The sequence below is a fragment of the Herpailurus yagouaroundi genome, unplaced genomic scaffold (genome assembly GCF_014898765.1).
Source record: "Herpailurus yagouaroundi ecotype Mexico unplaced genomic scaffold, PumYag 163, whole genome shotgun sequence".
Taxonomy (NCBI): domain Eukaryota; kingdom Metazoa; phylum Chordata; class Mammalia; order Carnivora; family Felidae; genus Herpailurus; species Herpailurus yagouaroundi.
In genome coordinates, this window is record NW_024412404.1 from 41,650,927 (window position 1) to 41,674,487 (window position 23,561).

At 44.8% G+C, this 23,561-nt stretch overlaps 1 protein-coding gene across 3 annotated transcripts in view; it reads left to right on the forward strand.

The window, feature by feature from the left end:
* Positions 1-23,561, forward strand: part of WBP1L (WW domain binding protein 1 like) — a 62,309-nt gene that overhangs the window by 30,599 nt on the left and 8,149 nt on the right. For all 3 annotated transcript variants that reach the window (XM_040486305.1, XM_040486306.1, XM_040486307.1), the window contains exon 2: positions 15,008-15,110. In XM_040486305.1, the coding sequence (XP_040342239.1) occupies positions 15,008-15,110 (103 nt within the window). The remainder of the gene's footprint in view (positions 1-15,007; positions 15,111-23,561) is intronic.

Here is a 23,561-nt window from a genome sequence, read left to right on the forward strand (position 1 = left end):
TTGGCAGTGTCTGGGTGTTGTTAGTTGTCACAACTGGGAGGTAGGGTGTTGCTATCAGCTTCTAGTGAATAGAGGCCAGGGTTGCTGTTAAACATCTTACAATGCGTGGGATGGTCTCTGCACAAAGAATTATCTGGCCCCAAGTGCCAGTACTGCCAAGGCAGAGAAACTCTGGGCTAGACATTACTGATGCGTAGTGCCTCCACTTTGCTTAGGGAGCAGTCACAGAAGTCACAGGCCTTAGAGAAAATGGACTGAAATGTTTTAATACAGGGAAAATATGTGTACTTCTCACTGCATTGCAAGCAATCTGTGTTAACTACCTGCCCAGAGATTAAGAATCTTGACATCTTGGTTGCCCCTAATCAGCAGGTGCTATGTCTTGTGAAGGACAGAAATAGAGTTAATTTTTTATGGTGAATAGCTAAGATCAAGCCCTTCTGGCACTGGCATTTTATCTCTTACTCTGAATAATCTGGATAACCACTTTCAGAAGGATGGGATCTCAGTAGTGCCCAAATAATAACTTTATACAGTTTAAAGAATAATTAGGCTACCGTTATTTCAATAACAGGCCGTATGTCAAACCAGGTGCCTGTTGCTGTGGCTTAGGCTTATTGTAATCTATCTATGATAATGCAGTAAATTCCCCCTTTTCTAAGTCATCTGGCGTCTCCTTTAATCTTTAAGTGTAAGGTCTTAGAGTTCAGCAAGTTCTTTAAAGTTATTCAGAGCCCTTTGGAGACATAGCCTCTGGATCCTAAAGATTTTTTTTTTTTTTTTTTTTTTTAATCTTGTATCTGCTTCCAGAGAGACCATTTTTAATGTGACACTTTGTCCCAGGTAGAAGTCAACAGTTTCCTTGAACAATGTCAAATGTTTTTTATTGCCAGTAAATCTCTGGAACTGGTCTCGAGACAGCAGACAAGACAGTCGCGTTATTATTTCTTTTGCTCCCAACAAAAGCCACTTTTGGGATGGAACTGCTGAGGAAAAAATGGGATTAAATTTAGAATTTTGCTTAAAGTAAGGAATACCTCTGAGATACCACATGTGCTTCTCTGTCAAATGAAACTGTGATGAGTCTCTTTTAAAGCACACCAGTGAGGGGCGCCTGGGTGGCGCAGTCGGTTAAGCGTCCGACTTCAGCCAGGTCACGATCTCGCGGTCTGTGAGTTCGAGCCCCACGTCAGGCTCTGGGCTCATGGCTCGGAGCCTGGAGCCTGTTTCCGATTCTGTGTCTCCCTCTCTCTCTGCCCCTCCCCCGTTCATGCTCTGTCTCTCTCTGTCCCAAAAAAAAAAAAAAAAAAACCGTTGAAAAAAAAAATAAAGCACACCAGTGATAAGTCAACTCGTACTTTCAATATTTCAGATACCTTTGAAAATGATACCTCTTTCTGGGCAAAGAAGTGAGTATTTTATTTGATCAAGAGCCATTTTTGGGGCGCCTGGGTGGCTCAGTCGGTTAAGCATCCAACTTCAGCTCAGGTCATTACCTCGCAGCTTGCTAGTTCGAGCCCCACGTCAGGCTCTGGGCTGACAGCTCAGAGCCTGGAGCCTGCTTTGGATTCTGTGTCTCCCTCTCTTACTACTCCTACCCCCCCACTCTCTCTCTCTCTCACTCTCTCTTTCAAAAATAAATAAACATCAAAAAATTAAAAAAAAAAAAAAAAGAGCCATTTTCAAGATTTAGCAAAGACTTTGATGAGCTGGAAGTTAGTCATAGAAAGAACACTGACCCAAAAGTAAGAAGACCAGGGTTTCCACAGCCCCGATTCTGTCATCTGTAGTCTTATTAGGCTAAGTGGCCATTCCTTATCTCTGAGATAGGGTCGTAGCACTTCTGACCTCTTGCAGGGTGCTGGATGTTAATTTCAAATGAGAGGCTGGCTGTTAAAGAAGCTTGAAAACCTTGAAAGTCCTATATAAATGTGTATTTTTTATATATTAATTTTATATGTGTGTCCTGTGTATATACCATCCTTGCTCCAAATTAGGACCTGGAGGCTTTGCCACCTTATAAATCATTAAAAAAAGAATGAATCCTGCTGATTAGGTTGTACTTAATTAAGGTACACAATAAACCTGAATATTTCAGTAAGATTTTCAGTAATAAGAACTGAAATATCAACTTTTAATCAAAAAAAATTTTTTTTAATGATTATTTTTGAGAGAGACAGTGCACGAGCAGGGGAGGGGCAAAGAGAGAGGGAGACACAGAATCTGAAGCAGGCTCCAAGCTCCAAGCTGTCAGCACAGAGCCTGATGCAGGGCTTGAACTCACAAACTGCGAGATCATAACCTGAGCCGAAGTCAGAGGCTTAACTGACTGAGCCACCCAGGTGCCCCTCAACTTTTTTTTTTTTTTTTTTTGAAACCTAGCAGTTTGGTTATTACAAAGTTCCTCAAAGGCAAAGTCCATATCTTATCTGTCGTTTTTGTGCCTGTCAGCATCTAGCATGAAAGTTTGGGATAACCCCTAAGCATTAAAATTCTTTCCACTAAAATTTGGGCTTTAGATCCAGAAAACTTGTTCTAGCTGTGTGACTTTTCTCGGTTCCTATATGTAAAACATAGCATAGGTAACAGTGCCCAGCTGAATACTTGATAAACAACACAGTCACTGGGAAGAATTTGGTTGAGTGTCCAACCTGTTGAGTGTCAGGAAGTTTTCCTGATTGTCCAGAGACACTTCCCTCATACAGTGAAGAGGGGTCCTCCCCTTTGTCTAGGTCCCTGTTTTACATGTTGTGCATAAGGTGTTGCTTGAGCCTCAGTGTGGAAAATTAATATGTCTGCTGTTTATGTTTGAGTCTCTGCGGCATGCCTTAACCTCAAGGTGAGGAGATGAACATCTATTACTGAACTTGAGAGCAGGAGAAGCTAATCAGATGCCCACACGGGCCAGGCAGTGACAGCTTGAGTTAAGCAGATGGGCTTCGTGGACAGCAGGGATTGTGGGGGAGGCTGAGGTGGAGCCAGAGCCCATGTACATCTGTGAGCCAACCTAATATGCTGCTAAGGGATTGTGGGCCCGGAATTTGCAAGAGAAGCTGGAAATCTGATTTCTGTATGACTCCTTTTCATTTGAAAATGTTGACAATTAGGGACTTGCCTATGGTTCCTGCCATAGCTTGCTTGTCTCAGATTGCAGTTCTCTTCTATTCTTGAGTAACCCTGTTTTTGCTGGTAAAAAAAAAAAAAAAAAGTCTGTTAATTCCATTTTTTAAAAAGTTGAAAAACAAAGTTACCATGTGGGCCAAAACTCCTTAGTGGGCTCATTGTGGTCTGAGGGCCACCACTGGCAATCCTTGCTTTCAAGCAGGAGGCAGCCACACAGTATGGGAAGGAAAGAATCTGCCCTCATGGGATCAACTGTGGACACATACATGATAGGTGGATGCATTGTCCTCCTGCCTGAGTGCCACCTGCTCCGTTGAGTGCTACCTGCCCCTCGCCCCTTAGCTCTGCATCAGCCCTTGCTGAAGATGCCACACTTCTCAGTGCATTTGTTCCGTGGTAGAAGAGGCCAGTGATGGGGGATTGCTGGGGATACCTCAAGGCAAGACTGCCTTTCCTTCTAAGTATCCAGGGGTGAAAGAATTGCACAGTAACCCAATGTCCTGAGCTGATGCAGCCAGCAGACCCCCATGGGCTTGCATGTGCTAGGACATCGGCAAGTAGCCTTTAATAAAACCATGGAATATGTTGCAACTTCCGATCTGTGCTCTGGGATTTTCCTACCAGGGTCAAGTGGCTTTTTCTGAGTTTGTTATTCAGGTTCCTAATAGCAACACAGGAAATGGATTTTAATTTCTTTGTTGGCTGCTCTGTTTGGGGGCTATTTAATGAGGATCCACTTTGCAATGCAGCAGGACTGGTGTGGATACGAGTGTACCTGTTACTCTTGTAAAAAAATTTATGATCTATTTTATATATATATATATATATATAATGGAGTGAGGCAAAAAGCATATGAATAATTTTATATGTCTTGATTCTATATGTTGATTCATATACATTTATATGTCTTGGCTACCCTTGGGGGTAACTTTTGGGATGTGTTTGGGATTGTAGGAAAAGAATATTAGACCATTCCACTTTTAGAGGGCAAGAACCACGTATATTGTACTTTTTTATAAATCTAGAGCAATGGTTCTCAAACTTGAATATATATGAGGTGAGCCCTTAGAAGTTCTTAATCTATGTTCTGAAATACCCCAGGCAATTTTTGGGCCTGCTGACCACACTTTAGGAAATATGTCTCTGTTTTGTTGCGTGTTTTTATCTAAGTGTCTTCATTGCTACTTTGAGACAAATTCATTATTTGTGAGATGCCATGATTTGTTCTGATTCACTGTGTTGTCTTTCCTCAGATCCTTGGTGGTCCCCAGACAGAATTGTTCCAGGAGGCCCTCACAGGTTAAAGTAAATGGATCCTTGTCCCTGCGACAGCAAGGGTTCCCCAGCTCTGCCCTTCAACAGTACACACTTCATCCGCATCTTGAACCAGCAGCTGCCCACATTGGTTCTAGGCTTTTCTTAAGTGTTACGAGCTCCAGTCTTTGGCTTTACCCTTTATGGTACTTTGTAGCTAGAGGGTGGGGAGACTGGGTGCTCTCAAGCCTAGGGAACTGAAGGCTAGAGGCCTTAGGGGTCAAGCATACTATCAAATGTGAGGAATGAGGCTGAATCTTACCAGATTAGATTTATTGGCTTGTTTAGGGGAACCTGCCCGGGCTATTTGTCCTTTTGGAAAATTACTGAACTCAACCAAATAGCCTAAAAATTCATTCCTAATACCTTAGTGCATACAAAGCAGAGCCTTGGTTCTTGGCAATGGCTTACGCTTTTATCAGAAAGGATGAGACTGAGTTCTTTTAGGTAGTAAAGCTCAAAGGAGTAATTGTCATGTATAGTTTATATTGTGAAGGATACAAAAGTAGTACGTGACAAGGGAGCCTGGGTAGCTCAGTCGGTTAAGAGTCCAACTTCAGCTCAGGTCATGTTCTCACGGTTCATGAGTTCGAGCCCCACGTCGGGCTCTGTGGTGACAGCTGAGCCTGGGGCCTTCTTCAGATTCTGTGTCTCCTTCTCTCTCTGCCCCTCCATGTCTCATTCTCTCTCTCTCTCTTTCTCTCAAAAAAACCTCAAAACATTAAAAAGTAGTCCGTGACAATCCCCGCCATCAAAAGGAGGTTAGACTAATATGTGGAAAACAGTGGGTCAGGACTCCTACTGGATCATTCCTCTGCCTGAGCTTCCTTTCCTTCGTCCCCAACTCTTCTACAGCCTTCTTACATCCAATTCAAAATGGACAATTCTATTTCCCTCAGCTTTTCAAGCAGCCTTAAAACCATTGGTATTAGAGAAAAACTGATATTAACTTTCTTACTGTAAAAATAAAGGTGTAAATCCACAAAACTTTGTGGATAGAGTGTTTTTACGATCACCTACAAATCTTTTTTTAAGGACCTGGGCCTAAAAGTGCTGCATTTTCAGAATTTGAAAGTTCTATCTAAGGTAGAATAAAAATAACTGATTCTGTGTTACAGTTGTTTGCTGTCTTTTCTCATTTAGCCATTTCAAATCTGTCTTATTTATGAAGACTTTGTTGTCCTTAGGTTACAGAGCATTACCAAAATCAGGTAGAACTTCAGTCTAGTAGATGTATAGTGCTAGAATTTGGTCTGTTCTCTGGAAAGCTATTTCTGGTTCAGGACTGGAAGGAAAGTTGATTTTGTTACTAACTATGTAGTAGCAGCCACAAGGCAGGGAGACCAAAAAAGGGGGAAGGGGGCCCCCAGTTGAAAAGTAATTGTGAGAGTTGCAAAAATAGGGGCGCCTGGCTGGCACAGTTGGTGGAGTGCCTGACTTTAGCTCAGGTCACGATCTCACGGTTTTTGGGTTCAAGTCTGAGTCAGTCTCTGTCCTTATAGCTCAGAACCTGGAGCCTGTTTCTGATTCTGTGTTTCCCTTTCTCTCTGCCTCTCAAAAATAAATAAATGTTTAAAAATTTTTTTTTTTTTAAAAACTGTTGCAAAAATAGGGGTGCCTGTGTGGTGCAGTTGGTTAAGCATCTGAGTCTTGGTCTCTGCTCAGGTCATGATCTCACAGTTTGTCAGTTCGAGCCCTGCATTGGGCTCTGCCTTGATGGCTCTGAGCCTGCTTGGGATTCTGTCTCTCCTTCTCTCTGCTTCTCCCCTGCTTGTGCGTGTGCATGCTCTCTCTCAAAATAAATAAACTTAAAAGAGTTGAAAAATATTTTGATATTGTTCAAATATCCTGCAACATTATAGCCAACAACGAATTTACCAGCTATGGTATTTTGGCTGTTATTTTAACTGTTGTGCATGTCATATGAGGCATGGCCTCTTCCTGCATTCTCAGCTCTTCTTTTCACTCTATTCTGCCTGAGATTCACTGTACTCAGCCACACTAGCCTTCTTCCTTTTCCTTGAGTGCACCAAATTCATTCCTCCATTGGTGTCTTTGCCTGTACTTGGCATTGCCTTTGCCTGGAACACTGTTCCCACAGGTCTCCTTACTCTGGACTCCTTCTCATCATTCAAAGCTCATTCAACTCCTGTGTTACCCGACTGCCCCATCAAAAACCTTTTGTCCTAGGGGTGCCTGGGTGGCTCAATTGGTTAAGCATCCAACTCTTGATTTCAGCTCAGGTCATGATCTCATGGTTTCATGAGATCGAGCCCCATGTCAGTCTCTGTGCTAACAGAGAGGAGCCTGCTTGGGATTCTCTCTCTCTCTCTCTTCCTCTCTCTGTGCCCCCTCCCACTCATGCTTTCTCTGTCTCTCTCAAAATAAATAAATAAAACTTTGAAAAAACATCAGCAACATTAAAAACCATTTTGTCCTATTCTGTTTTATATTCTCCTGGAGATTATTACTCTTTTAAATTGTAATTTCACTTGTTAATTTTCATTCTTCTCTGCTTGAACATATTTAGGATTTTTTTGTCTTTGTTGCTCTATAGTTTCAAACAGTATGCCCAGGTATGAGTGTATTATTGTCTGAAAATTCCATTATCTTTTTTTTAAATTTTGTTTTTAACTTTAAATCCAAGTTAGATAACATATAGTATAATAGTGATTTCAGGAATAGAATTTATTGATACATTTATCACTTACATATAACACCCAGTGCTCATCCCAGCAAGTGTCCTCTTTAATTGCCTTTTGCCCATTTAGCCCAACCCCCCACCCAAAACCCCTCCAGCAACCCTCAGTTTGTTCTCTGTATTTAAGAGTCTCTTATGGTTTGTCTTCCTCTCTGTTTTTATATTATTTTTGCTTCCATTCCCTTATGTTCATTTGTTTTGTGTCTTAAATTCCACATATGAGTGAAATCATGATATTTGTTTTTCTCTGATTTATTTCACTTAGCATCATATATTCTGGTTCTATCCACATTGTTACAAATGGCAAGATTTCATTCTTTTTGATCACTGAGTAATACTCCATTGTGTATATATATCACATCTTCTTTATCCATTCATCAGTCGATGGACATTTGGGCACTTTCCATACTTTGACTATTGTCAGTAGTGTTGCTATAAGCATTGGGGTGTATGTGCCCCTTTGAAATAGCACTCCTATATCCTTTGGATAAATACTTAGTAGTGTAATTGCTGGGTCGTAGGGTAGTTCTATTTTTAATTTTTTGAGGAACCTCCATACTGTTTTCCAGAGTGGCTGCACCAGTTTGCATTCCCACCAGCCGTGCAGAAAGGTTCCTCTTTCTCTGCATCCTTGCCAACATCTATTGTTACCTGAGTTGTTAATGTTAGCCATTCTGACAGGTGTGAGGTGCTATCTCATTGTGGTTTTGGTTTGTATTTCCCTGATGATGAGTGATGTTGAGCACTTTTTCATATGTCTGTTAGCCATCTGGATGTCTTCTTTGGAAAAGTGTCTATTCATGCCTTTTGCCTATTTCTTCCCTAAATTATTTGTTTTTTGGGTGTTGATTTTGATAAGTCCCTTATAAATTTTGGATACTAACCCCTTACCTGATGTCATTTGCAAATATCTTCTCCCATTTCATTGGTTGCCTTTTAGTTTTGCTGATTGTTGAAAATTAGCTCTGGGAATTTTTCAGTTCTTTCTTTCTTTCTTTCAAAAAATTTTTTTCACATTTATTTTATTTTCGAGACAGAGAGAGACAGAGCACAAAATGGGGAATGGGCAGAGAGAGAGGGAGACACAGAATCCAAAGCAGGCTCCAGGCTCGGAGTTGTCAGCACAGAGCCTGACATGAGCCTCAAACTCACAGACCGCCAGATCATGACCTGAGCTGAAGTCGGACCCTCAACCAACTGAGCCACCCAGGCACCCCCAGTTCTGTCTTTGAATATCACATCTCCGGAGCACCTGGGTGGCTCGGTTGAGCGTCTGACTCTTGATTTCGGCTCGGGTCATGATCTCATGGTTCGAGGGATTGAGTCCTGTGATGGGCTCTGCACTGGCAGTGCAAAACCTGCTTGGGATTCTCTCTCTCCTTCTCACTCTCTGCCCCTTCCCTTCTCACACGCGCATGTGTGTGTATACTCTGTCTCAAAATAAATGAGTAAACGTTAAAAAAAAAATATCACACCTCCTCCATTTTCTTTTTTAAAAAAATTTTTTTTTTCAACGTTTATTTATTTTTGGGACAGAGAGAGACAGAGCATGAACGGGGGAGGGGCAGAGAGAGAGGGAGACACAGAATCGGAAACAGGCTCCAGGCTCCGAGCCATCAGCCCAGAGCCTGACGCGGGGCTCGAACTCCCGGACCGCGAGATCGTGACCTGGCTGAAGTCGGACGCTTAACCGACTGCGCCACCCAGGCGCCCCATCACACCTCCTCCATTTTCTTAATTTCCTTCTCACGCTTCTTATTCTCATTTTCATTTTTCATGGTATCTTTTAATTGGTATAAACCCTTTGCTGGGTAATTTTCTCAGATTTGTGTTCCAGTTAATTGATTCTCTCTTTAACTTGGTCTGATCTCTGTGCAAACTATTTGTGGAGAGAAGACCGGGTCGGGCGCGTTCAGGCTGCTATGGCCAAAGACTGTGCAAACTATTTGTTAAGGTTGTAAATTTCAGTAATGATTTTTCTGTGTTTCCCCCTCCCCCATCTCCCACCCAAATTGGCTTGGTCACTGTCTTTTTTTCTCATGTTTTTCATTGTTTCCTTTTGACTTTAATAATTGGATATATGCTTATATATTATCGCTTCTCTGATCATTCCGTTAAGTTTTTTCAGAGTCTTATTCTACTATTTGGTGGATTTTCCAAGTCTTGTTTGTGATGGCTTCTTTGTGCATAAACTTTTGTATTTTCTGTTGTGAGCTCATCTTCAACAGAGCTTTATTTGTGGGAATCATACTCTGATTAAGGGTAGGTCTCTTCAGAGTTTTGTATTTTTTCTCCCAAATGTTACACAGTTATTGCAAGCCTGACCACTTTTTGTGTGAAAGTTTTGCCATGGGGATTTTCAGACCATGTAGTAGTACAATTTAAATCTAAAATTAGCTTATGGAAAGACCTATGGTTACAGATGATCATTTTTCCTCTTAATTCAGAGCTTTCGTATTGTTACTATGTGCCAACAGGCTAATTTTTTCCTAGTCTGCTCTGTCTTTTTGAGGGTCCTCACTTTAAATGTGGGCTCACTTTCAATTTCCTGTTTTCAGGTGGGCCCAGGGGGAATAAACAGCCCCCTTTTCCAGGGCAACTGTAAAGGCCTGACCTCATTTGCCACTGGACTTTCTAGTTCCCCCCAACATTTTTGGCCCTGGTGGATCTTCCTTGCTTTCTTGCAAGCTCAGCTGTGTAATTAAAAGGATATTGTTATATAGCCAGTACTTCTAGGAGTTTTGGCATTAAAGTTACCTACCCTGCTCTGTCGCCGTGAAAGCAGGATCTCTTCCCCCAGAATCTCTCACTCATGGCTGTAGCTGCAGCATCCAGCACAGCACCTGGCACATGGGGAAGGGCTGTCAATACAGACTTGTTATTTGACTTGTGGAATTGGACGTTTCAATTAGAAACTGTTCCTTCTCCCTCTAGGGAAAGCCAGAAGTGGTGCTCCAAATCCATTCATATCCAGCAGCCAAGGTGGTGTTCTGTGTTTTAACACCTGTGAACGATTTCAATTTTCCTGTTTTTTTACTTTTAAATGTTAAAACTTCGGTGCTTTCCTAAGGACACGAAGATGCCGTTGCCAGTTACCAGCAGAGTTTTCCAACCCCATAAATTGGTGAATTAAAACCATCCCTGGGGAACCATTATTGCCCGGTGTCTCTTTATGCTGGCACTTAGAAAGTTCTTATGCTGATTAAATTGACCTTTATAGTGGCTTAGCTGAGAAGAGCAACTATAAGAGATGGAAACTGTTGAGGAAAGTGTTGTTAGTCCCACAGTTTCTGCTGCCACAAAAGAGGAGATGATTTTTTGCATATGTGCAAAACATATACTATTCATCCTTTTCCGTTGTAAAAATGTTCTTTCCAGTTCGGTGCTGTTCTTGCTTGCTTCTTCCTGGTGTCTGTGCTTTTTGTTTGCGGTGACCCTTTGTGCCCTGTATCAGAGCCAGTCCCTGTGATATCTGGGCTGAAGACACATACCAGTAACAGACGAAGATGCTAGTGGTCATCTCCACAGTCATTCCTGAGATGAGAGGCCTCCAACATAAAGGCACATGTTATTCAGTTTCTTTGTGACAAGTTCTACATTTCTAGCATTTTTTGGTCAGGCAGTTTTGTGCAAATGAAAATATTGCTGGGAAGGAGCTGTCTTTAAAATGTAAATCTGATTTTGTCACTTCTGTGCACAGTCTGGTCCCCACTTACCTAACTTCCCTGCCTACTTCTTTAACCATCTCCTTCTAGTTAAAGGGCTTTGCTTGTACTGCCTCTTTGGCCTAGAATGGTCTTCCCATCCCTCTTCCCTTGGTTACTAACTTTCTAACCATCTTGGTGATCTCAGTTCAAGCTTACCTTCCTCACAGAAGCTGTCTGGACCTTCCCTACTAGCTCCTAGCTCTAATCTTTTGTAAGCTCTCACTAGATCATGTATTTTTCTCTTTCTGGTTGCAGTTTAATCTGTGTGATTACTTTATCATCTTTCATTAGACTGCAAGCTCCGTGAAGACAGAGATCATGACCATTTTGGCCATTTGCCCATTGTGTTCCCCACCCTAATTCAGTGCTGGTGCAGGGCAGGTACTCAATGTCGAAGGAAGGAATGAAGATCCTTACTGCACGCTGGGATGAAACACTGCTTTTCAGAAAGTCAGTGTGTGATAGTACAACCTTTCAAGCAGGAAAGGGAGGAGCCCTGAGCAGGCTGTCCCTCCTCACTGCCAAGTAGAAGATGAAAGATCTGTACCCAAAGTCAAAGAGCTCTACAAGGGCAGGGTCCTTACCTTTTCCTCCAGAGACAAAATGTTGACTTTGTTTGGTTTGGGTCTTTCAGTGGATTTTTTTAAGCCACTGAAGTATAAGAAGCAACTGGACAAGTATCACCTCAACTAAGGAAACTAAAGGTCAATAGTAAGAGCTCAGGCTCTGGGGTCGGATGAAAGAGGTTTGAACGATTTTCTAGTCGTATGACCTTAAGTGAGTTGTGCAGCCTCTCGTAACCTCAATTGCCTGATACTACCTACTTCATAGGTTGCTTTCAAGTTGAGATGGAGGAATACGTGTAAGGCATTTAGAACAGTGCCTGGCACATGGCAAGTGCTCAGTATACATTAGCTATATTATTCACCCCAGGTTGCGTAGCCGTTGTTTCATTAAGCAAACCATTATGCACCAAGCGCTGTGTTCATACTGGGAATGGAGGAGGGGGGATGAGGAGACAGAGCTCCTGCCTATAGGGCGAGCACAATTCATTCTTTGGTTCACTCCTGGAGAAAGGGGGTGGGAGGGATATTTACTGCCCACTCTTCAAGACTTGGCCTGAGCAACATAATATGTATATAAAGTGCTTGGAGATGCTTAGAAGCAAGGCAAAGAGGAATCATAAAAGGTGCTGAGAACTTTTCATATTTGAGCCTTATCCATTGCATTCTCTCTAGTTTCTTTTTCCGTTCTTCCTGTGTCTGGAGCAATCCACATTGCCAGTGAACTTCACTCTTCTGAAATCGTTTTGATTGAATGCAAAGTGCTATTTAGATGGGCTTTCCTGCCCAGCAATAATGGTTCACAGACTAATATTGATACTAAGAGGTCACAGAAGTTAAGTCACTTACCCAAGGTCACATAGTTAATTAATAAGCGCAGTATAAGAGCTGGGCTTCAGACCCAGATCAACCTCTTAACCACTTCTGCCTCGCAGTGGATCTCGAGCCACCTGGAGGTGTTTGAGAGCTCTCCAGGTAATGCATGATTAGTCTCCTCGTACAGGGAAGGCTGGAAGAGTACCAGGCAGCATCCGTGCACTTCTATTCTTTGCTGTCTCTTTGAATGAGAGGAGACAGATTTTAGCAGCTCTTGGGTTGACTCAAGGCTGCTGTGTGAGGGGATGGGAGGTGGGTAGGCTAATAAAGACTTCGGGTTGAAGGAGACATGAGAGAGCATCTTTGACTTCTCCTAGGGCTACTGAGTAACTTGTCCAGGTCCTGGTCCTCTGTCGTGAGGACCAAACCCAAGAAACCTAGAAACCCAGGGCTTTCCTTTTGCACCAGCAGGGTTCTGGAGGAGCTTACCTTTGGGACTGACATCTCAACTTACCCGCCTGGTCCTCCATTTCTTCCTTGCTAAAGGCTCATGAGCCCACTTCTTGTCTTCCTTAACTGTCCACCTGCTTTCCTTCATCCTATAGCAGAAAGTGACAGTTTCCATCACCAGGGCCACCTCAGGCAGCCTGGGAGCTCTATTGCGGGGCAGGGGAAGGAGAACAGGGATTGAGATTTACTGGGTAAAAAGCGTTTGAGGAACCCTGGATTAGATGCTGCTGCTCCAGTTCTGCTCTCCCTGGAAAAGTGGAGGCAGAGCAGGAAAAAAGATCGAGCTCCTGTTTATACCAGGCTTCCTGTGGGGTGGGTGGGTGGGGAAGCCGAGAGAAAAGCTGACATCAGTAGGTCGTGAAGATTACCACTTGTTTAGATGTCAGACGCGTTCCACTCCATGCCTCACTTAGGAGCAGTTGACTGTCCAGTGTTCAGAGCCTGGACCTTGTCTGGTGAATTTTCCTGAGGCAGAAGTGTCACTGGATTCTTTCATGTGTTGGAGTGTAGGCAGCACGGCCTGTTTTAGAAACTACGCGGACACTTTGAACTGTGTGCGCCCGTGCCAGAAGAATGGCATTTCAGGGCCCGGTAAACTTGGGAGAAACTTTTCGATGTCCTTCTGAAAGCAATGTTTTCCTCTGAAGCCAAGGAGGGTGTGTTCTAGCAAAAGCAGCGAGGGAGCCCAGATCTGCTTTCTCCATGTGCACCAGGCCTCAGAGGAGACTCGTGACCAGACAGCCCCCGTCCAGGTGTTCCATTTTGCTTATGGTGGACATGGGGAGGCGGGCCTGTGGACAGTGCTGTGAAACCCTCACTGTCAGAACTTACAAATGCCTTTCCCGTGTTTCCTTCTTCCTCCACCCCTTTACACAAGGCTGTGAGGCTCTTAGAGACCAGGAAACGCCTGAGCGTATGTGGTAGAGCCCTGCACCGAGCCTGGCATCTGGTCTTCAGCTGTGCCCTCTCCCGCATCCTCGCCTGTGACACCAGGCACTTGCATGGTCTCCGCCCGGCCTTAGTCCTGTAGACGGTTGCTGGAGTGCCTTGTTTATACCCCTGGCCAAGAAGACAGTGGAGTGTAAAGTGAGGCCCAGAGAGGAGGAACTGACCGTGTGACTTAAGTTTCCACTGGCAGGCGTCCGCCCGGATGTACACTGTGGGCAGGGTCAGCCTGAGTAGCAGCAAATACAATACTGTGGTTTTAGTTTCTTTGCTGAGCAGAGTTTTTTTCCAACCTCGAGTTTCTTGAGGATGAGGACAATGTCTTATTTATCTTTGTATCCCATGTACCCAACACGGTGCTTGGCACAAAGACAGTGCCCAGTAAGTGGACATGTTACTTCTTTGAAATAAAGAAACGTTGAAAGCCAGATAGAGTACATGACTTATGTGCTCCTGTGTCTCCCCATATGTGTTGGGGGTCCACAGTACATTTGGGGCTGAAGTTCAGGTTGGCTGGTCAGGTATCTCATATCTTAGATGTGAAATGTCAAAAAAACATTTTCACCTCCATCCTCTTCCAGAGCTGTGAATAGAACTTGGCACCCCGCGAGGTGGTTACTCAGCAGTGCCCATTCTGGAGCTGTCCCTGACAAGGCACAGTGTGAATCCTAGGTCCAGTCAAGATTACTAAGAGATCATTTGATAAGCAAAAAATTATCTAGCAAGTTGAAATTGGACAAGGTCACCTGAGCAGGTTACCTCTTTTCTTAAGAGTGAAAATTTTAGTGGCAAGTTATTTTAGCTCTCTTTGGAATCACACTGTATTTGACCTTGAACAGTGTGTTGTTTTGAAGGACAGAATGACTGACTAGATGCTAATCCTAGAATATGTACCGCGTTAATTGTTCCAGGAACTTTCACAGAAAAGCTGGTTTTCTTTAAAACATCCTCCTCATTACACGAGAACCATCATCCTTTTACTGGCTGAGTTCAGCCCTGGAATGTGAAGGTGAAGTGTTTCTGTTCGGACATAAAGAAAGTGAGGCATCCATTTCCTGTCTGAGGAAAACTTCGCTGTTTACCAGTCAGCTTTGTGTGCTGAATCCTCTTCCCCCTTTAATAAACCTTGGTTGTTTTTCGTCAATCTGCTGCTGTTGTGTGGTTCTTTCTAATTTTTTTTTTCCTTTGTGGAATGAACATTGGTATAGACCATCTTGATGGAAGGGGAGCAGACAACCAGGAAGAGGGTGATGAGAAGAAAAGCGACATTTAAAAACTATAATTTAATATGCCAAAATGTTTTTTCGATTTTTTTTTTTTTTCTTTAGGATAAGGAAACCTGTGTGGGTACCAACAATCAAAGCTACATCTGTGACACAGGACACTGCTGTGGACAGTCTCAGTGCTGCAACTACTACTATGAACTCTGGTGTAAGTCCTTGCCCCCTGGGGGATCTGTGGCACTCCAGGGTGCTCCTGGTCATGGTCTCTGCTCATTGGGAAATGGTGGACTGGGCCATGTTTCTTACTCTCTTGGAGGAGGTGTTGCAAGTAGAAACTGTTGCTGGGTTCCAGATGCGATTCCTCTGTAGAGGACTGGTCCAGTGCCCTTTGGGCACCATGGGCTAAAGACTAGAAAATAGGGTCAGAGTCTTCTGAAGAGGCCATGGGTATGAGGTCTGCTGCAGGAACTCCTGCCTGGGGTTCTCTCTGACACCACCTTCAGGGTGTCCTGAGCAGTGGTAACAATACACCCTTCCACGAGCCAGCCCAGACACCCAGGCTTTGCCATCTTTGCGAAGAGAGGTTGCAGCAGCCGACCTGTGAATGCCAGGCGAGGCTTTGTGGAGAGCTGTAGTGTTGTTTTCTTATAACAGCCTTAAGGACTTCCAGGATTCCTCATAGAGCATCAAGGAGCTGCCTCTGTTTCTGAGGGTCCCTGTCAAAGGGACCTTCTCCTAGGTCCCTGCCCATGGAGCCTGTCTGAGGGTCCCTGTCAAAGGGACCTTCTCCTAGGTCCCTGCCCATGGAGCCTGTCTGAGGTTCCCTGTCAAAGGGACCTTCTCCTGGGTCCCTGCCCATGGAGCCCTCTCAGGGTGAGGGAGTCTAGAGGTTTAGCCCCTTTGTTTCTTTCCCATTTCTCAAGCTGAAGTGTCTGGAGGCTTGCTTCTCCAGTGTACCTCCCCTGTTAACTCTCAGCTAATTGCCGTGTGCAGACAATCCTCTTCTTGCCACTGGTTTGTTTGAGGCCATGAACTTGCACCTTTCAGGCTTGCCCAAGAGTGGCGACATCACCGTGATCTTCAGGGAGGGAGCCAGGTTCGAGGAGTTCACTAACACACTTTGGATTCCAATCTTCTCAAAGCTTGGATGAGACCCTACAGGATGCTGGACAACGAATTGGGAGGACAGGAGAGTCCTTAGGGCAGGGTCCCCAGGTGACCAGCACTGCACTGGTTCTCACAACTGTCTGTAGAGAGGAGAAACAGTAGACTGTTTCCCCAGATAGTTCTAAGCTCCTGTCACTCCTTCTGTTTGGAAACAAACTGGGCTGGTTTGTCAAACTATGCCTTTGCTGCCAGTGTCACCCTGTCCTTTCTCCCCTTCCTCTGTCTGATCTCCCCACTCCCTCCACATCAGTGATGTGGTCGGAGAGCTACAAGTGCTATTGTTTAGTATGGAAAGGAAATTAGATTCTTGGCTGGTCAGTCTCTCCCTCTAAATGTAAACGTATTTTGTAGCCAGTGGGAGTGGTTCCTTCAAACAGGACCTCTCCTCACCCTTATACTTCCCTTTCAAGGACTGAGGACTGGCTTGTCCTTTCTGAGGAATCCCAGGGGCGGTCAAATGCATACTTCCTTCCCAAGGAGACGACAGGGCTCAGGATGTCCCCACCATTCCTCCGTGAATATAAGCAACAGCAAAGGAGGGCCCAGAACTGTTGCTATTTTAGAAGGGGTGGGGCCGAGGGACTTAGTAGAGGACACAAAGTGCCAAGCAGGTGAACAGACTGTGTTTAAATGTTTTAAAATGTAGATAACCACAGGGTTCAAATTCTCCCTCCCACCCCTTGTTAAAACAAAAGTCGAAGCTGGGCTGCCAAAAAGCCACAGAACTGCAGTTTGTTTTTCCGGGGCCTGGCCCAGGCAGCATCGGTTGTGGAGAGGCATGGGCTTGCTGATGGCCTCGTCTCAGACTGACAGAGCCTCCTGGGACCTTGGCGGAGCAGGCTCCGTAGCCACCAGAATTGGGTCACTGTCGTCAGGGTCGGGGGGGGGGGCGGGCCGCGGGGACAGGGAGACCCAGATGGCAGGGAGGCAGCCTGGGAACCAGGCACCTCATCCCAAGGGCTTAAAGAAAGCCAGAGGAGGAGCTGCTAAGTGGCTGATTATCTCCAGTTATGGTCAGCGGGGGGAAAGGAGGAGGCTAGAGACCCGAGTCCGGACAGGGAGAAAAGACTCGCCACTATATGAGGTGGTCCATGCTTTCTGAGTTCTGCAGGGATGGAGGTTATAAAAGCAAAACTGTCCTCTTCAGTGCCCAAAAGTGACTTCTTAGTCAGGAGATGCCCAGTGAGTATTCTGCCTCCCTCAGAATTCTTTGGTTTTCTTCCTTATCGGGTCCTGGCCTCTGCCTGATGTGTGTATAGAGGGAAGTTGAGTGTTGGAATGAGCCCCTTCAATTCTTACCAAAGCTGCATTTTTGGGGTGCCTGGGTTGCTCGGTTGAACATCCGACTCTTGGTTTTGGCTCAGGTCATGATCCCAGGGTTGTGGGATCGAGCCTCGAGTTGGGCTCTGTGTTAAGTGTGGAGCCTGCTTAAGATTGTCCCCCTTCCCATTCTCCCTCTGCCCCTCTCACCTGCTCGTGAGCTGTCTCTCTCTCTAAAAAAAAAAAAAAAACACCACCACCAACAAAAAAACCCCCCTGCTTTTTGGTCATTTTGAACCTCTTTCCTTCTGATTGCCTCTAAACTTTGTCCGAAATGCAAAAAGAATGGGCTTTGGGTTATTCTTTTTGTCTCTTTCCTTTGGAAGGAAAAAAAGTCTCAGCCAGGAAATCCTTGGCAGAATTTCTGTCAGACCAAGTACCTCTTTAACCACAGTTGCCTACAGGGAAGGCCTCAGGGAAAAAAGGGAAAAATGCCATTTCCACCAACCCTTTCATCTCTACTGAGCTGAATTTTCCTGTGTGCTGAAGAGTGTCGTGCGCGCGCACACACACACACACACACACACACACACAGACCTTAGGCTTCATCAGCACCCTTTCTCCCTTTCAGTTGTAACCTAAGCCAGTAGTTATTACTGGGCCTGCATCAAATGGGAAGCGAAGGTCCTGTTTTAGCACTAAGGCTATAAGGGCTGGTCATCATCATTATGGTTACCCCATGCATTTTTATGGCACTTGTACTTTAATTCATTATTCAGTCATTTATTCATTCAGTAAACCCTTACTCCAGTGGTTCTCAAAATTTGGCAAGCATCCAAATTTCCTGGAGGGCTTATTAAAACACAGAGCTCTCGGCCCTGCTCCCAGTTTTTTATTCAGTAGGTCTGAGGTGGACTTGAGAATTTGTGGTCCTAACAAACTCCTACTTGATGCTCTGACCTCTTCTGTGTTAGAAACTGTGGGGAGTCTTACATAATCCTTGCTGTCAACAGGGAATCTCCTAGCAGAGAGAGGAGATAAGACACAGCTCCCCACTAGTAACACTGAGAGTGGAATGTATGTGGCAGGACCACTGTGAATGTTCAGGAGAGTTTGCTTTGGCTAGCCAAGATTCAGGCAGCCTTCGTGGAAGAGGTGGGATTTGAAGTGCACCCTAAAGGGTGGATAGGATTTAAACTCATGAAGAACATAGGGGCCCCTGGGGGGCTTAGTCGGTTAAGCATCTGACTTCAGCTCAGGTCATGATGTCACAGTTCATGGGTTTGAGCCCTGCATTGGGCTCTGTGCTGACAGCTCAAAGCCTAGAGGCTGTTTCAGATTCTGTGTCTCCATCTCTCTCTCTGCCCCTCCCTCCTCACGCTATCTCTCTATCTCTCAAAAATAAAATAAACGTTAAAAAAAAAAATTAAACACATGAACATGAAGAAGGGTACAGTGGCTTTGCAGGCAGAGGAACAGCATAGGCCAGGACCCCATGGGAAAGAACATTGTATGCCTGATGTTGTGATGTTGTTCACCCTTCCCCCAGGCCTGTGGGGCTTGTCTGGGAAGGAGCAGGAAGTGAGCTAATGTGCACAGAGCTCTGCTACATATGAGGCACCGGTAAGGTCTTCAATCACATCATCTCCTTTCACCCCAAGAGCAACCCTGCTAGGTACGCATATCATCCCCATGTCCTGACCCAGGGGCGTTAAGTAACTGTTCATTTGGATGCAGATGACTGGTAGAGTCAGTGTGCCTCCCTCCAAAGCCACCCCCTTCCAGAACTATGAGCCAGACTAGAAGGTGATGGTCCCAGGTCGTGGAAGGTCCGGAATGTGCGTGTTTAATTTCCACCTGAGGATGCCCTTCATGGCACAAGTAGAGCAAAGAGGAAAACCAAAGGTGAGAGAGGCCACCAACATGCTCAAGGCTAAAGATCCTGAACCTGGATCTCCCGATTCTCATCCTAGGGCTCTTTCCACTCACCAAGCTACATTGTCCAGGGAGAGGTCAGAGCTGGGAATTTCTGCTCCTGAGATAATTTGAGGGACCTTCACCCGGGTATCAGTTTTCCCTTGTTTGGGCCTTAGTTAGGGAGAGGGGAGTGTTTCTGGGCAGTGGAATCCCTCTGAGGTGACATGAAATTCTGTTTAAGACTGCCCCGCTTGTTTTCCACCTGTTAAATTTTCCTTTTTAGTTATCTTAAGATGTCCATTGTTGGGCTGCTTGTAAGGAAGGCCCATGGGGCATTTGCCACCCTTAGCAGGGTGGAGAGTGGGAAGCTGGGGCCTTCTTCTAAGCCCCGATTGGACCCCTGCTCCTAGAGGTCCAGGCTTCTGGACAAAAGTAGGTTCCTCAGTAGTACTTGGGCTAGCTTTCCAATGAATGTAGCCAAGAACAGAACTGAGAAGCAGACTTTGGACTTGTTCCACTGTTGCTTTTTTATGGTATTTTTGGGGGGGAATAAAAGAGGAATGGAAAGAAAACCCTTCCCATAGGTGGTCATACCTGTAACAAGAATAGTAGTAACAATCTAGAGAACTTATTATATGCCAAGCATGGTTCTGAGGACTCTCCATATATCAACTTGTTTATTCCTCACAGTGACCGGTAAGGTAGAAATTGTTATTCTCCCATTTTACAGGTGAAGGAAGTGAAAACAAAATTACCAAGGTCACAAAGCTAGGAAGTAGTTTTGTGAGCTGTGATTTGAATCCAGGTCACTGCCTCTTCCCTTCTATAACTGCAGTCATGCTTATAGGAAGCTTGTCCAGTCTTTCAGATGAACTTGTAAGTCTTCTGGGGTCTTCTGTTCCCTAATTCAGGCCTTTTCCACAGAGGCAGTGGCAGGAGCTCCTGCTGAGAGCTTTAAGGGGCCAGGGAGGTCACCCACCATCCTATGACGTAGAAGGAGAGCTAATTTACAGTATGCTTTGGCTTCCTAATGAGGAATTTCCTGCCCCATTGGGGAGTGGTGTTTTCCCAAGTTTATAGTGAACTCTGGGGCACATGACTCAGTTCCTACATTGAACTGTGATTGTTTTTCAAAACTTGTTTTCTGTTTTGCTTAGCATGACAAATGCTCCCCACCATGAGATCACAGCTTTCAAAGTTGTCATTGAGGAATGTAGTCTCTGGGTAGATGTGTGTTTGGAAAGGAGGGCATGCTTCTGTCTTTCTCTGTGTGTCTCTTTCATTAGGTTTTCCTTTTGTAAACTTTCTTCCTTGTTTGTGAAATCTAGCAAAAAGATCAAAAGTTTGTACAACTCCGGAGGGACCAGTCTGGATATCTCCCTTTTAAACTTGGTGGGACATTACTTTGACTCCAGTGACTCCCAAGAGAGTCCATTTTGTGAGGGCCAGACGAGAATGCCTTTTGCCTTCCCACATTAACCCCACCATTGGGACCAGCTCATTAAGGGTCTTTTCTGGACCTGTGCTAACACACCATCTTGCCACTAGTCGCATTCTGCTTCCAAGTTAGATTTCCCTCCGTTTTGACCCACACACATAATCTTTTGTCACACTGTAGTAGAACTGAAGAGGGGTGTCTGGCTGGCTCAGTTGAAAGAGTATGCAACTCTTGATCTTGGGGTGGTGAGTTCAACCTCCATGTTGGGTGTAGAGATTACCTAAATAAATAAAAACTTAAAAAAAAGAAATGAACAAATTAGAACTCATTTTGAGACTTGTAACATAAATATAACATCACACAACTGGTACCTGGTAGGGAGACTTTTTCTACCTGTTATTCTACATGAAAAGAAGTGGCGTGGTGGAATTTCAATGGACGCATGAGTTGTCTGGTGCTCTCTTAGATATGACTAAGGCAGTTTTGCTAAGGGTGTGTGTTCTAGTTGTCTCATTTCTTCCCCCAGTCTCCTGCCCTGCCTAATTTTTCCTTTAAAAAAAAAAAAAATCTGTTTTTCTGTTATATTCCTAGTTTGGTGGATCTCAGTCTTTTTTCTGGATGAAGGATTCCCTTAAGAATCTGATGAACATTGGGGCGCCTGGGTGACTCAGTTGGTTAAGCAATCTGGCTCTTGGTTTTGGCTCAGGTCGTGATCTTGGTGGTTCGTGAGATCAAGCCCGGAGTGGGGCTCTGTGCTGACAGCGTGGGGCCTGCTTGGGATTCTCTCTCTCTCCCTCTCCCTCTCGCCCTCTCTCTCTCAAAATAAAAATACATAAGTATTTTTAAAAAAGAAAAACAAGGGGCGCCTGGGTGGCGCAGTCGGTTAGGCGTCCGACTTCAGCCAGGTCACGATCTCGCGGTCCGGGAGTTCGAGCCCCGCGTCAGGCTCTGGGCTGATGGCTCAGAGCCTGGAGCCTGTTTCCGATTCTGTGTCTCCCTCTCTCTCTGCCCCTCCCCCGTTCATGCTCTGTCTCTCTCTGTCCCAAAAATAAATAAACGTTGAAAAAAAAAATTAAAAAAAAAATAAATAAATAAAGAAAAACAAAAAACAAAACATTAAAAAATAAAATCATGTTTCTTATATAGTCTATAAAATGAGAAATACTGTCCCTGGATCATTTATATTGCAGCATAAAGGTTAAAAGTTGGTTTACCTTTTAGGTAAGAAACTACTGAAAAAAATGCCTTGGGAGGTAAAAACTAGTTGAGTTGGATGCTAATTATCTAATGAGAGAATGTACGTTAAAGGTATACCAAGAGGGGCGCCTGGGTGGCACAGTCGGTTAAGCGTCCGGCTTCAGCCAGGTCACGATCTCGCGGTCCGTGAGTTCGAGCCCCGCGTCAGGCTCTGGGCTGATGGCTCGGAGCCTGGAGCCTGTTTCCGATTCTGTGTCTCCCTCTCTCTCTGCCCCTCCCCCGTTCATGCTCTGTCTCTCTCTGTCCCAAAAATAAAAATAAAAACGTTGAAAAAAAAAATTAAAAAAAAAAAAAAAAAGGTATACCAAGAAATATAAAGGATTGTGAGACTATGCTGGGCAGGTGAGAGAAATATAGGTAATATGGACGAGTGGTTAGCCCAGAAACTCTTAGACTGGACTCTAAAATGCATTTGGAAACCAGACTCTTCAGCAGAATGCACTGTACTTTTTTGTGCCACCAACCCCCAGCCCTGAAAAGGGTCACAGATCCAGATGGCAGGGGCTGAGGATGTTACGGGACAGCATCAGGGAACCACTTCCCTCCCAGAGCTCTTCTCTGGCCTCAGCACCATTTCTGAGGGCTCTTGTGATGGTGTTTATCCAGTCCTCAGTCAACCAGCAGCAGGAGAGAAAAATATAAGTGAAATTAAGCAAAGGTCATTAGCGAGTCTGGGAAAGACCACAAAGGAGACTTCTTGACTTCACCTTATGTGTATGTTCTCTGCTTAGGAATGGGGTTTTTCAGGGCGCCTGAGTGGCTCTGTTGAGTGTCCAACTTCGGCTCAGGTCATGATCGTACGGTTTGTGAGTTTGAGCCCCACATTGGGCTCTGTGCTCATAGCTCAGAGCCTCGAACCTGCTTCAGATTCTGTGTCTCCCTCTCTCTCTGCCCCAACCCACTCGCATTCTGTCTCTGTCTCTCTCAAAAATAAATAAACATTAAAAAAAAAAAATGGTAGGGGTGCCTGGGTGGCTCAGTTGGTTCAGCGTCCAGCTTCGGCTCAGGTCATGATCTCATGGTTAGTGGGTTCCAGCCCCGCATCAGGCTCTGTGCTGACAGCTCAGAGCCTGGAGCCTGCTTCAGATTCTGTGTCTCCCTCTCTCTGCCCCTCCCCAGCTCATGCTCTGTCTTTCTCTGTCTCTCTCTGTCTCTAAAAAATAAATAAATGTTTAAAAAAAAAAAAAAGAAATGGGGTTTTTCTGTTTGCCGATGGGATAAAGGGAAAAAATCCTCAGCCCATTGTCCTCCGCCTGTTCTCTGGTTGGGAGGCCTCAGGAGAAGGTTCCATTGAACACTGACATGTGCTGAAAGCAATTAGGTGTCATACATACAATGGTGTTGCCCGCCTGCCAGGGCCAGGCTGCTGTACCACTGTCCCGTTTCACTGTGGTGGCTTTGTGAGAAGATTCAGCGGGAACACCCCTGGGGGACAGAAAGAGCCATTGCCAGAAGCCACACCCTAAATGTCAGTGCAATCTTTTGGAATATTGTATTCTGGTACAAATGGGGAATAAAAGCAGGTTTATTCACATACAAGTTTGTTTGGGGGACAGGGGGGCTTTTTTTTTTTTTTTTTTTAAGTAAGCTCTGTATCCAGCATGGGGCTCAAACTCACAA